Source organism: Cucurbita pepo, chromosome LG07 (genome assembly GCF_002806865.2).
Source record: "Cucurbita pepo subsp. pepo cultivar mu-cu-16 chromosome LG07, ASM280686v2, whole genome shotgun sequence".
NCBI classification, from domain to species: domain Eukaryota; kingdom Viridiplantae; phylum Streptophyta; class Magnoliopsida; order Cucurbitales; family Cucurbitaceae; genus Cucurbita; species Cucurbita pepo.
In genome coordinates this window covers 4806611-4821215 of record NC_036644.1, presented here as the reverse complement: position 1 = coordinate 4821215, position 14605 = coordinate 4806611, and the positions used below count along the sequence as shown (strand labels likewise).

At 38.3% G+C, this 14605-nt stretch overlaps 1 protein-coding gene across 1 annotated transcript; it reads right to left on the bottom strand.

Moving 5' to 3' along the window:
- Positions 1 to 508: 508 nt before the first annotated feature.
- Positions 509 to 14114, bottom strand: LOC111798179. The gene is made up of 7 exons (XM_023681184.1): positions 13823 to 14114; positions 12783 to 12881; positions 10419 to 10774; positions 1324 to 1535; positions 984 to 1240; positions 723 to 901; positions 509 to 623 (listed from the first exon to the last, which is right to left on the bottom strand). The coding sequence occupies exons 1-7, from the start codon at positions 14106 to 14108 to the stop codon at positions 555 to 557; spliced, it is 1458 nt and encodes a 485-aa protein (XP_023536952.1). The 5' UTR covers positions 14109 to 14114; the 3' UTR covers positions 509 to 554.
- Positions 14115 to 14605: the final 491 nt, after the last annotated feature.

Sequence of the window (14605 nt, the reverse complement as noted above, 5' to 3'; positions counted from 1 at the left end):
TATGGATCTCACGTTATGAACCAATGGTAGAAACTTTAGGATATGTTGACACATTTCTTTCCTCTACTTACTATTTTGAAAATACTTTCTTAAGAGAATTAAAGTTACACTTTTAAACACTACATAACAAGTGTTCATAAATAAATTATTATAGACAATCATTCATGTCCAACTATCAACTAAGTCATTTTCAAGTTAGTGAAAAAGTGAAGCTTCATTGTTCAAGTCTCCCAAACAAATGTTTATAACTCACTCAAAAATAAGATTGAGTGCATATAATAATCAATCATTGTATTATAATTTCAAATGTATACCATATGTTAAGTGTTCTCAGTTTCATCCTACAACTAATGTAGTGTCAAAGATTTCATTTGAAAAGTCTGGAACATTGAAGAACTCATGAAAGACCAAAAGGATAGAAAGAAAAAAATTAAAGGATTAAGCAAGAACAAAGGACTTAGTCAAGTCACTCGTGTACCCTAACAAGTGATTTCAAGGAGTTAAAGGNAAAAATTGAAATTACTCAAACCTCCAACCAATCTTAAACAACTTCGTCAATCAATATTTGGAGGTGGGAATGGTCTATGACGAAACAGTTTGGCTAGTGACCGCCGTTGACAGTCCTTCACAAAGTTCAACCAAAACAGGAAACAAAAAAAGACGGTAAATTCATCCATTTCTTTAACAAAAACACAGTAAATTTATCAGTGAAAGTGAATTACCTTGAACATGTTTAAGTTGAATGGTACGTCTTGGTTTGTTCTCCACAGTTTCAAATAAGTATACGCAAAGCTCAATTGATCACGTGACGTAAATCGATCAACTTCATTGAACCAAAGACACGAAAATAAATTCGACATTGGTGTATGCGCTCGGACGATGAAGGAACCTTCCGGAACATCTGTGCATTGTAATAAATACAAACAATATTAAAAATAGTAAATGAAGAACTCCACAGTAAAATAATGCATTGTAACACTCACAACTCGGAAGAGGGGTGTTGGGATTAAGAGGGTCAAACTTAACAAGCCCATCCGACTGATAAAAGGCAAACTGTTCATCAATGGCAGTGTGATTGTACTTGTTCAGACGCTTGTTTTGTTGAACTTCCTCCCAAACACAATGCCGATCATAGTGGTTTGAAATGGCATACTCCGACTTCTTTCGCCATAGAAAATATTCAATAATTAGCATTGGATCTATTTGAAGACGCATTTTGCTGTCCAGCCATATTGAATACCTTTGAAACAAGTATTTATGACTTAGAAATATAAATCATTCATCATTCATATAACACTAGTAGAAGACGTGAGAATGAATTACCTTGCTGAAGGAAATAGCCGATGAGACAAAAATTTCGGCACCTTTCCAGTTCGGCGCATATCTTTGTATGGTAAATTTCGGACGACAACTATCTTCCACATTCCAATGTATCCCTTATCATCTCGAGTATTTCCCTCAGCTGATAGTTTTGATAGTGTTTGCTCATCCACAAACATGACAAAACAAACATTCTTCTTCGAGTAGTCACTGATCTGTGGCAAATGGCAAGGGAAAAAACAATCCTGTTATAATCTCTGTTAACAGATAATTAAGATGTTAAAATGAAAACTTTGTGCTACAATCCTATTTTCAGTTCATATGTAATTTACGAACTTTTTGCTGAAAAAATGAAGAGAGCTATACAAACTCAAAAAACAAAAAGTAAATAAACAAATTAACGAGGAGATATATTTGGCAAAAGGTTTAGAAAGTGAACACCATGAACTATCAATCTTGCAGACTAGTCCATAGAGACAAGGAAGAGTTATTAACCATAAAAAAAAGTGAGGCTTTGAAGCCAATGAAATCCCAAGGATAAACTAATGAAGAAAATCCTTCAAACTAGAGGAGGAAACCCACAAATCTTTGAATAAGGAGAGAGCTTGAGGCAACACTTCAGTGAATATGGGGCAAACCGAACCAGAAGAAGAGTCAACATTCAAAGAAGAAGAATCAGATCACCAGAAAACATTCTAGGCCGACCAAAGGCACGCACATTCTCCCTACTAATTATGTAAGGATACGAAAGGCTGTGAAGAAAAAGAAAACACAAATATAAAGGAAACATAAGAGCATCATAAATTAAACATATATCTTGCAATGAAAAATCATTGTCCAAATCCCAACACCATGTATCCTCTATTTCAGTGCTAGTAAGGGACCATGAATGATGGGAAAGCGAGGCCCATTCCTCAACCTCTGATCAAGCTACGAGCATGAGTAGGTAGGCGGCTAGTAGAGGGGCAGCTGGGCTGCCTTTTCAATCAATCTCCGGTATTTAATTCTCCTTAAGGTTCCTTCTCATGAAAAGGTTCAACGTTTGTGAATAAGAGTTCCAAAAATCAGAGATGGAAGCATCCTCTCCTTTTTCTTTTTTTTTTTTTCAACAAGAAACAAATTTTTTCATTGAAGAGATGAATAAAGAAACGATATCCCTCAAAACATTCAAGCACCTCACCAAGACATATTGAGAGAGGTGATATAAAAGATCAACCAAAACTCCTTCCATAACAGTCTTGCCATTTACCAACCGTGGAAGAAATATGGTTGTAAACAAGATGCTTCAGCTTATCAATAGATTTCCACGGTTCTTTAGAAGAAGCTAACGATATGGAACCTAGCTTTTGGTTGAAGCGAGAAGATTCATATTTGGTAGCAATAACTTTCCTCCAAATCGCATCCTTTTCTTGGTTAAACCGCCAATCCATTTAGCCAATAGGGTGATAGTTTCTGGTGAATGTCACAATACCCAATCCTCCTTCCTCAGTGGGGGCTTGTACACATGCCCATGTGAGAAGATGGCAGCCCTTTTTTCTTTACTTCCTCCCCACTCCCTAAATAATTTTTCAACACCTTTTATCACCTTGGTAGGGCTAAGAAAAGGGATAAACAGTAAATGGAGAGGTTTGCCAAAGTTGCTTGAATAAGCATACGTCTACGCCCTTAACATATGAGAAGATCCCCACGAGCGCAGCCTTAAACTTTCTCAATAATGGGAGCCCAAAAAGTGTAGGATCGAGGATTGCCAATGTGGAAAGTCCACAGTATGTAATCGCCAGCTTCATAGCTTACAACAATGAATTTGAAAGGATGGTAGTTTGCTGTATATCAATCCCGATGCCCAACAATTCTATCTTTTGTGACAATTAATATTAAGCCCAGAAGCCTCAAATGCGTGGATGGTATTGAAAAAGGTTGCCAAGGAGGACATCATTGTAGGTGGAGAAAAGGATCGTGTCATGTGCAAATTGCTAGTAATAGATAGAGTGAGGCTCTTTACCCACATTGATGCCTTTGTTCAAACCCTTACGCCTCAAAAGCATGAACATTTTACTAGGGCAATCGGTCACAAGACAAAGATAGATTTCCTTAAGCTAGCATTAATAATGGCATTCCTAAAAAAATTGTTGAACACTCTTCTGATGTCCTTAACAATGTTCCAAAATGATTTTAAGAAATTCAGCCATGAAACCGTCTGTCAGAGGTCTTGTTTGTGCCCAAGTCAATTACGACTTTGTAGATCTCTTCCACGGAAAGGACTTCCAGAAAATCCCTTTGTACCAAAGATACAGGGCTCCAGCCCAGAATCTTTGGTAAGAATGTCTTACCCACCTTTTTTTGTGTAGAGCTTTTGGTAGAATTCAACAAATTCGGCTTCAATCTCATTATCCGATCGGCATTCTTTTAGGAAAACAATAGCTCCATCTTTGGAGAGAACTTCGACAATGGCATTCTTTATCTGACTGGCAGCCACTATTCTACGAATGAAGGCTGTGTTTTCGTTCACCTCAACTAGCCACTTGGCTTTACAATGTTGCCACCACATGATCTTTTTTGGCCAAATGAGAGAGCAACTCAATCCTGATGGCTACCCACAGATAGAAAAATGGGATAGTGATCCGGTGTGATTCATTCGTGTCTACGTGCTGTGACACAGGAAAATTTGTTAATGTAGCTTTTGGAGACCAAAAATAGATCTATAAGGGTTGATGATGCACCACCTCTGGCTTTGTAAGACGATTTTTCCCAAGACCATGTTGTGAGGTAGAAATTACCCTCCAAAATCCTTTTTTGTTTGCACAGAGCAGATAAATCAGCAAGCTCTTGCTAAAGGAGAGACCTTTCAGATGAAGAATTGGAGCCATAAACTCCTGTTATCCAAAAGTTGAAGTCTCTAGCCAATGGAAGGTTAATATAAAGCTATACATGAAAGAAAATACTTTTCTAACCTCATTCAGTGGGAAGAATCAGATTTATACGAAGAGAAGCCAATTAAATAAGCAAAAAAAATAGTTGAGTAATCGCTTTAGCAGAACACGACCTAGGGGTCAGAATGAATGCAACATACTTGGAAAACCTATCACAACCACCGGAATTAGCTCGAACTCTCCCACTTTGGGGAGATGTGTAATGAAATCAAGTGATACACTCTCCCACGATCGTGAGGGGGTCGAAAGAGGTTCCAACAACCCTGCAATCTTCGCTCGTTCGACCTTGTCCTATTGGCATATAAGGCAGGTCTTCGTGAATTGCATCACTTCATCTCGAAGGTTAGGCCAATAGTACCCCCACTTAAGGAGGGCATAGGTTCGTTGTCATCCATTGTGGCCTACCCATGGGGTGTCATGGCATTCCTTTAGCAAATGGTTACCCATAGTTAGAAGTAACCCATCTTCGACCCAAAATTGGTGGGTCTTTCCTTCGCTGACCAATTGCATAATGGTCTGGGCGGCTGGGTCTCTCATTAAGTGTTCTTTGATGCTCTCTCGCATCAATCCACACGACTTACTAGCATGCAGGTGGGACATGTATAGGGTCACATGTTCACTTTTTCAATTGCATAATGGTTTGCTTTACCTTGTTTGTGCTCGCATTGGAAATCAAACTCCGCCACACATTCTTGCCAATGTGTCTGCTCAGAAGACAGCTTGGGTTGGTTGAAGAAATGGCATATTGAGTTGTCCGTTTTGACCATGAACTTGACCCCTAGGAAATATTGCCTCCAAGCTCGTAAGCAATGAACCACCGCCAACATTTCTTTTTGAGAGGCGGTGTACCTCCTCTCTGCCTCGTTTAGTTTTTGGCTTTCACAGCATGGGGTGTCAATCTTGTAGCAAGACACCCCCAAGGGCAAAATCTGATTCATCTGTTTCGACTTCGAAGGGCTTCATCACATCAGTGATTACCACCGGCTCTTCTATCAACATGCTTCAGATCATAAGGTTCTTGACATTTTGGAGTCCAACTTCACTTATTATCTTTCTTCAATAGTTCAGTCAAGGGGCCAACACACTTCAAGAATCCTTCAACGAATCGCCAGTAGTAATTGACCAATCCAAGGAAGGAGCGCATTGGGTCTTCCAATCTCTGATGGCCTTGACCTTTTCCTCTTCCATGCCTATTTGGCCCGCCTCAATTATGTGCCCTAGGAAATTTATGAGTTGTTGGGCGAACGAGCACTTCTCCCTTTTCAGATATAGTTGGTTTTCCAGCAATTTTTCGAAGACCAACCATAGATGGGTTTGATACTCTCCCATAGTTGAGCTATAAACCACTATATCGTCCAAGTAGACCACCACTACAAACTTGTCAAGGTATTCATGGAATACTTGGTTAATCAAAGTGCAAAATGTGGAAGGAGCATTTGTGAGACCAAAAGGCATGACAAGGAATTCAAAAGCCCCCACATCATGTAACACATGTTGGTTTGGGCTCATCTCCTTTGGCTATCTAGATCTAATAATATCCCGACCTTAAGTCGAGTTTGGAGAAGTAGTTGGCACCATGAAGTTCGTTGAATAAGTATGTGATAATAGGTAGGGGTACTACTTGTTGCGAATGGTAATCTTATTTAGGGCTCAATAATCTAAGCATAGATGGAGACTCTCGTCCTTCTTAAAGAACATCGGGGCTCCATAGGGCACTTTTGAAGGTCTGATGAACTCGATGTTGAGTAATTCCTCCAATTGTTTTCAAAGCTCCACTAACTCTAGTGGAGCCTCTCGATATGCATTTGTGGCCGGGGGTTTTGCCCCTCACAACTACTTGATTTCATGATTTATACCCATACGTGGAGGTAAGGTCTTAGGGATACTATCAGGTATCACTCCACGGAACTCTTCAAGTACTTGTATTTCTATGGGGACTAGTTTCGTCGAACCCTCAGCTTCAACCACAGAGATGGCCATAAAGGTGGGTTCGTGGTGAGCAAGACCTCGCTTTAGTTGGATTGTTGATATCATTTTCACTCCATCAGGAATACTTGATGCTCACTTGGATGACAATGGGGCTGGACCCAATTACGACTAAGCATTTTGCCAAGTGTTCCAGTAAGAATTCCAAAATCGTCCATTTTGACGATCACAAAGTCAGTATGACCACTCCATGTCCCTAGTTTGATGATGGCTCTCTTGGCCACTCCTAAAATGGACAAGGCCACCAAATTGACAACTTTCATCTTCCCGAATCTCGATGTCAGCTAATATTCAATCGCTTAGCTTCAACTTCAATCATAAAGTTGTGAGTGGCCCTAGAGTCAACCAAAGTGTTTTTGGTCGCTCTGTGGTTCACCCATGCCTTCACATACATAAGCCCTTTTTCGACTAGCGCTTTTGACTCCCCTGCCTTTTTCTGGCGTGCCAATAAGATTTTTAGGGCCCCCATACAGGGGTTGTTGTCGTTCTCAAATGATATTGTCCTTACTTCGATTGGCTCGAATTGGGTTCAGCTCTTGTCCCTCAATGTCCCTTGGAATGCTTGAAATGTTGCTTTGTTGGGGCATGCCCTGCAGGGCCCCCTATATATGAAATAGGTCGAAGGAGGAAGATTGTATTAGTTCTGATAGGGTCCTTTCCACGAGTTCCCATGTTTGTCTCCATCTCTCATCCCTGTTCTCTCTCCTCCCCCATTCTTAAGGGAATTGGTTCAGTTGTTCTTGGTGCTTCCACTCGACGAAAATTGATTCTGCCTTACATCTTGAGACAGTTCAGTGCTCAAGTTGAACAATTGTTCCTCTGCAACATAGGCGGAAGAAAGGTCATGGATTCGTTATTCATATAGCCTGGACTTTGCCCATGGCTTCAGTCCCTCCACAAAGTAAAAGATTTTGTCCTTTTCCGACATGTCACAAATAACCAACATCAACGCTGAAACTGCTTCACGTACTCTCGAATATTCCCTGTGTGTATCAACTCTCTCAACTTCCTCCGGGCGAGGATCTCAACATTTTTCCAAAAGAATTGGGAATGAAGTTCTTGTTTCAATCTTTCCCACATGTCCACGGTGCATCGATCCTCCTGGATATCCAAATATCTCGACCTCCACCACAACTTTGCATCTTCGACTAAGTGCATTGTTGCTAACGTGACTTTGGCTTCCTTTGTCACGGTGTTTGTAGCTCGAAAGTACAGCTTGAGGTCAAAGATAAAATTCTCTAGTAGTTTGGTATCCCAAACCATATAGAAGGGTTTGGATTCTAGCACCTTAACCTTATTGAATTGAACTGACCCTCTTGTATGGGCTTGGGTTCCCCACCGCTTTCATGGTGAATTGAACTGACCCTCTTGTATGGGCTTGGGTTCCCCACCGCTTTCATGGTGAGGTTCAGTCTGGCACTTAGGCCCAGCCATTTTGGTCCTAACCACATCAAGTGTTGTCTTGACATCTTCTGAAAGTTCTATGACCATCTGGACGATGGCTTTTTGGGAGTTGTCTATGTCGTCGACCCACTTCTCAATTTGGGCAACAGATCCAGTCGAGCTGTTTACACCCTAGGCTAGTAAGCAAGAAATTCAGTATAACGACTTAAATAACATATAACTTTGAGTAGGAAAAATTGACAACTAGTCGCATCCCCTATAGTACATTTTGAGACATTTTTAGTCTACCCAATGTACAAATGAATTTACCAAAACGTCTCCTAGAAAATACAAAGGGAAAGCTATACATCATGAAAATGATATAGTATTACAACATGAAAGGTCTAGCATGCAATGGGCATGCGGCCACAGACAACATGCCCTGGACAAGTATGACCGTGACATTTGGCATGTCGAGCTTCAAAATTATACAGCCAAGATTGGTTCGATGTAAAGCCTTCAATATATAAGCAACTTGTTGGGAAGGCACATATCTTAGTGCAATAGTGTTTGTCTCAATTTTCTTACTGATTAAGTGATGATTTATCTCGACATGCTTCATTCAATCATGATGTATTAGATTCTTTGCAAGTTTATTGATTATCACACAGTACTTCCATGATGACTTTTGTCTTGACCTTGAGTTTAGTGAGAAGGTGCTTTAACCAAATTCTGTCACAAATCCCATGAGCTAGTGATCGAAACTATGCTCAGCACTACTTCGAGTAACAACCAGTTGTTTTTTACTACGCTAGGTGATTAAGTTTTATCATATATGAACAATACCCTGATGTTGACCTACGGTCAATGGGAGAGCTAGCCTAATCCGCATCTTTGTAAACTTCCAAAGATTGATTGGTAATTATCCTAAGCACAAGTCCCTTTCCTGGATCATGTTGAGGTATCTCAATATTCTATACACGACTTCCACTCCCATATGTTCTTTTGAAGCTTTGTTCAAAAATTGACTTACCACACAAACAACAAAAACTAATATCTAGTCGAGCATGAGTTAAGTATATTAGCTTTCCAACTAGTCGTTGTTACTTGACTCGATTGACTACTTCATCTTTAGGGTTAGCCCCTAATTTTTTATTTTCATCCGTAGGTGTATTCCCTGGTTTACAACGACTCGTGTTAGTCTCTCTAAAGGGATCTTAAGAGTATTTTCATTGAGTGACATAAGCCCCTTTGTTGGATCTTGCTAATTCCATTCCTCTGAATTTATCTTAGATGCCCAAGTCTAATTTCAAATTCCCTTGAGAGAAGTTGCCTAAAACAATGTCTTCTAAAACATTTCCAGGTAGGCACTTCTCTCATGCGTCAGCCCATGACTGGCAGTAAATTCTTTTGGCAGTGTGGCCCACCACACGCAGTGGTGATTTTCTGGCCAACTTTTGGATTCCTGCTAATCAGGGCTAGGCGATGTCAACAAGATACTCTGGCAACAAACATTGGCAGTAGTGGCAATGACGGATTCTGATGACAACGGGGATACACAAAACACAAGGTAAAAAAACCAAACCACAAACACTAAAGGTTCACAAATCCCTAATTACTCAAAAAACTTTAATTGTCCTACGAAAGATCTAGTCCTTAATATCACGTTACAATGAGACCAAAATATGGGAGCTCATCACATTTTATCTAATATAGAGCCAAAGACGTATAGATTTACCTCGAAGCTCTAAACTAATAATAGTAAAATTATAATAAACAACAAGAGATTAATAAGCTCATAATCCACATATATACTATAACATATTTGAACCACTATTGGTGAAGATAATGACGAGGAAGAGGAATCTCGGTTGGGACGAAAACATATCCATTTTCCTTGACTTTTAAGTCAAGCCAACGGGTCATAGTGAGGCCACAGGCTATTCAAACGAGAAGGCATGGCATAGGTGGTGGGTGTGGGATGGAAATGTGAAGGGGGAGAGAGAGATTCATAGTTTTTCTCCACTCTGAGTTTTAGATGACCCTAAATCAATAGGGTAAAATTACAATAAAGAAAAGAGACTAATAAATTCCTATTTATATCAATAAACATGCTGAACATATTGGGATCGACTACAATTTAAGGCCTCCCCAAAGGTTCCAACATCTGGCTATACTTTAATCAAGACTAATAACTAAAACTTTATACACGATGACTCCCAAGTCCGTTCATTTCCATTGCTTTCACATGTTGCTAGTCTTCAATCAAGAAAGCAAGCCACGGTGCATTTTAATATCTGAACTGAACTAATAATACCGCTGTCCCTCGTGTAAAAACCCTATACTAGACTAGCAAGCTCCTAGGACTAGCCTAGATGCATTACAATAATGATGGTAACCCAACAAGTAAAAGTTTCCTACAGTATTTATTCTGAAGGGCTTTCAGGCTGAGAATTGATTTTTATTTAATAACAAGGGATCTTATGCAGAGTTTGTACCATGAAGATTATATATGACAGTTATCAGGCATTCTGTTAGAGTGGAAAAGCATCCCATGAAGACTATAATAACTAAACCATTGTTACGACACAAAAAAAGTAGAAAAAGTAAAAAGGAAGATACAGCAAATCCACACGTATCAGTATAAAGTGATATTGCCATCTTATCCTAAAAAACCAAGCACATCAATTAAATGGAAAAGGCCAGCAGAAGTAGATTGTCCACTGGATATCTACTATCACTTCGTTTTTCTGAAAAAAGATCTCAGGAAAAGGTTTGAGCAAAGGAAAACAAACTTACCTGTTTGCTAGTAGGCCTCCTCAGAAAATCAGAGCTCCCAAAAATGCACGAGGAAACTGCAACTTTGCATATTTTCATGTATGCATTGTCCTTTTCGTCTAAATCAAATCCAGTACTTGGGTATCCTGGTGGTCCCTTAACAAAACCACAATGAAGTTTTTGATTTGTTGCATAGAAGGACTTCTCCCTTTCCTCGAGGGTTTGATGTCCTCCAAATCTAGGCTTATATAAATCAGTTTCAAATTGTCTTTCCTCAATTTCCACGAACTCTAGAGAGAACTGAGCAACATTCATGAAGCCCTCAGGTTCCACAAGATAAGTAACTGACTCCGCAAATTCGACATCACAAGGTAAATCTGAAAGATAATTGCTATGATAAAATATAAATGAACTAAACATAGATAATATATTAAAGATCTAAGGTTAAGATATCATTTTGGTCCTTAATAGCCTTTCCTTTATAAATTTTGAAAACATATCAACATTTTGTATTTTTGTGAATGGAAATTATTATTATTATTATTATTATTATTATTATATCAAGTTCGACAGAAGTAACTTCAAATAGATAACAAGGACTAATTTTAAGATTTATTGAAATCACAAGGACTAAATGAAATGAATCCCAAAGTTCAGGGACTTAATAGTGTTTTAACTAAGATCTAATAAGATAAAGGGGATGCTAAACTTGTATGTGAACATGGTCATAACGTGACATCCATCAATGGTGATCTTATTCTATAATTATAGAGATCAGAGATTTTATGAGATAATGATGAACTATTCATATTTTCAACTTAGAGAAGAAAAGACAAGGAACATGAACTTGTATGAGAAAACTGTAGTAAAGGTAGATGCAACAATACTTGTCTACTATTAATATTTATTTTTGAAAAAGAACCAAACTTTCATTGTGAAAAAATGAAAAAATACATGGTTATGCAAAACCCAAGCCCACAAAAGAGAATCCCACTAAAGGGATTCGAGTCTAGCAAAATTAGACTTAAGAAATAATTATAAAATAATTGTGTCAGCAATGCCCAAAGCGAAACATAGAATCTAACAAAAGACCACACAACACTAAGATCTCTCTCAGCTCCTCTAAGGATCGTATTATCTCTCTCACCCCACAACATAGCACAAACTCCAGCCAATCATAAGAACTTCCCATTCTCCCTAAACAAATGGAAAAGGAACTCCTCGATCATCTCCCTAAGGTCTCTATGCCTAGCAAATTAAAAGTTAAAACCCTTGAAAAAAGAGATCCCAAACAATGCGAGCAAAGTTGCAGCTCCAAAAAGTATGATCAAGACCCTCCTCAGCCTTCCGAAAAGCAACAATATGACCCGACCAAAGAAGACAACTTCCTCATTAGTTGATCTAAGGCATTAAATCTTTCGTGAATGACCTGCTAGATGAAGAATTGAACTCTCTTTGGAACTTTCACCATCCACAGAGTAGAAAAACTGACTCAACGACAAAGAAGGGGGGCCTGACCCATGCGCAGATAGTGCGATGTATAGATGGACCTTGGAAAAGAGAAAAGCGTAAGGCTAGGTACACGATGAAACCCTAAGTGAACTCGAGGGGGTGAGTTTACACTTAGACTAGGTGCGTTTAGGGTATGAGACTTGATGAGCCCGAGGGGGCTAGAACTTAACCACGACTCCATAGACTTGGTGACTCTAGGAGTATGAGGAGCACATAACTTGAGAATCCCAATTAGGAGAAGATGTGATGTGAGCCTACAAGTAGGTTGCTTACGAAATATTTTTATACTCATCCCTCTACATTTTATTTTTCAGATGGATGGCTGGGGAGGGAGCATGCAGGGTTGTGCAACTGTGGAGGGAAACCTATCTAATCCTAAAGTTTTATCCTCTTGGTCTCCTTAGAAAGACAAGGAGACCAAGAGGATAAAACTTATCAACATTTATGGCTACTAGAAGAGATCGAAAGCTTTGATGGAACTAATGTTGATAAGTTCTGACTACTCCTTATCTTTCTAAGGAGACCAAGAGATGTGAACAATCCCTTCTAGTAGCTGCACACCCCTCCTAGACGTGACCCCTTCATGAGGTGATTCACCCTACGAAAGATCTCTCCCTCTCATTGGACGACTTTGATACTGAATCTCAAGTTAGCATAAGCAGTATGGAATCTCTTGTGCAATCAATAGTCAAATGTTTCTACAAGTGCAAAATTTTCTTAAAAGTACGTCTTACTGCCTCTTTCTTCCATTATTTGCCTCCTGGACAATTTGATCTAACCTCTCTTACAGAAGTTTGAGGAGATTTAGTTCTACTTTACCTTCAATAAGGAAGCACACCAGAATATGCAAGGATAGGAGCCAAGAATACTTACGTTGCTTACGGTGATGCTTGTTAGTTGGCGGTTTCTGGTCTCTGGATGTCAAATGTTCTCCTTGTACTTCTGTCACTGATATGCTATTTCCAATTTTACCTACAAAAAGTGACTAGATTCAATTATAAAATAGGCTAAAAGAATAAATACACATCATAGTTTAAATTTCAAAAGTAAACACACTTTTCACTAATGTATTGAAATGCCACATATAAAATCAAATTCCCTAGCTAGAGCTTACAGAATTCTAAAGTGTAAGGCACGTTAAAGTGCAAATGCAAAGTTCAAAAAGAAAAGCCAAGGGCTATTTTTGTTAAGTGCACAATTAAAAATATAAATAAAACTTTAATATAAGAAATAAATTTATTGTGATTTTTTAGTTTTTCGTTGAAGGCTCCCATGTAGATCAGTATGGTATTGAAGTCTTGAAGGGTTTTTATATTGTTTGAGACCAGGGTTTGTACTTTGGAGTTCAGGTCACCATTTTAGAATGAAAACTAGTTGACACAACCCATAACAGGAAGAGCAGAACGGATTGATGTTTCTACAATTTCTAGCTTCCAAATTCATCCCAGACAGTCTGCCTCCAATCTCACACATTGGTACAAGAGGGCATGTGAGAAGCCAAAGTATCTGTTCACTAACATCTCCTCATCCTCTTTTAAGTGTTTAGTTTGGTCAAAATCTATGAAGAAGAGGAATCCATTTTGAAAGAGGTATAGGGTTTCTAGTTTATAATTCTATCCATATCTGATTTGTGTGGTTTGAGCCTCCACTTGACCCTAGTTTTGTGCTTTCATATCAAATTTCTGGTGTTCTATATACCATTTTGATATTAAGCCTAAGAATAAACCAGTAATGATGTCTCGAAACATATGTTATAACTGAGTAAGACAGTTAAACAACTCTACTTAGTTAACATTGACATGATTTAAGAAACTAAAGGTAGCCCTCTAACTGAGAAAGAGAGACAGAGCTAATTTCAACTACATTCTAAAACTGAAGAATCGTGCTAATTTCTTAAGGGAATGAAAGTTTACCATGAAAGTTCACTTTTAAGCCAAAGACCGCCAAATATAGCAAGAAGGAAGTTGTGAGCGTCAAAAACAAACATGAGAATTTTATTCTGGTAGTTCGACCAAGCCTCCTTCCTCGACGAACAACCCTACTTCCATGCACCGTCTTGCGAAAGGATTTAAAAAATCCAGAAACAGTGTCTCTTCTTTCTGGTAACTGCTCGTTGTTGTTCCCAAACAGACGCATCATGGCATTGCCTCCAAATCTCCGATCATATCTCGTTTGGGGGAGGGTGGAGGGATCTGCCATAGCCCATAAACAAATAAACATAAAAATAATTATTAAAACAAAAAAATAGTTAAAATAATAATAATAATAAATAAATAAATAAAACAACATTTTCCCACTTCTCTCCCCTCTTTCCACCATTATCTCTCCAAAAAAAAAATAATAATAGTCTGCTTTACTTGAAAAAAAAATGGCCCAGGTAAATTCACCTGAATTTACTTGAGATAGATCTGATCGTATATATTAAATTTTCATTTTCTTTTATCCTATTTTTTTAGATAGATCTGATCATATATATTAAATTTTCATTTTCTTTTATCCTTTTTTTTTTTAGAAATCACAGGCAATTATAATTAAATCTTCATTTAATTATTTGGTTTAGGTTTAAGTTAGAAACTATATGTCAATCATTTATATGAATTATAGTCAATCAGGCAGATTAGTAATATTAGATTAAATTTATATCAGAAACCAAATGAACAGATTAAAAATAGAATGGCCAAGAAAATTTTTGAACA

Coding starts and splice junctions, on each gene's coding strand:
- LOC111798179 (XM_023681184.1), bottom strand. CDS start 14,108: ATGGCAGATCCCTCCACCCTCCCCCAAACGAGATATGATCGGAGATTT. Junction 10,775..12,782: donor CAAGCATCACCGTAAGCAAC/GTAAGTATTCTT, acceptor ATTATCTTTCAG/ATTTACCTTGTGATGTCGAA. Junction 902..983: donor CAACACCCCTCTTCCGAGTT/GTGAGTGTTACA, acceptor TACAATGCACAG/ATGTTCCGGAAGGTTCCTTC.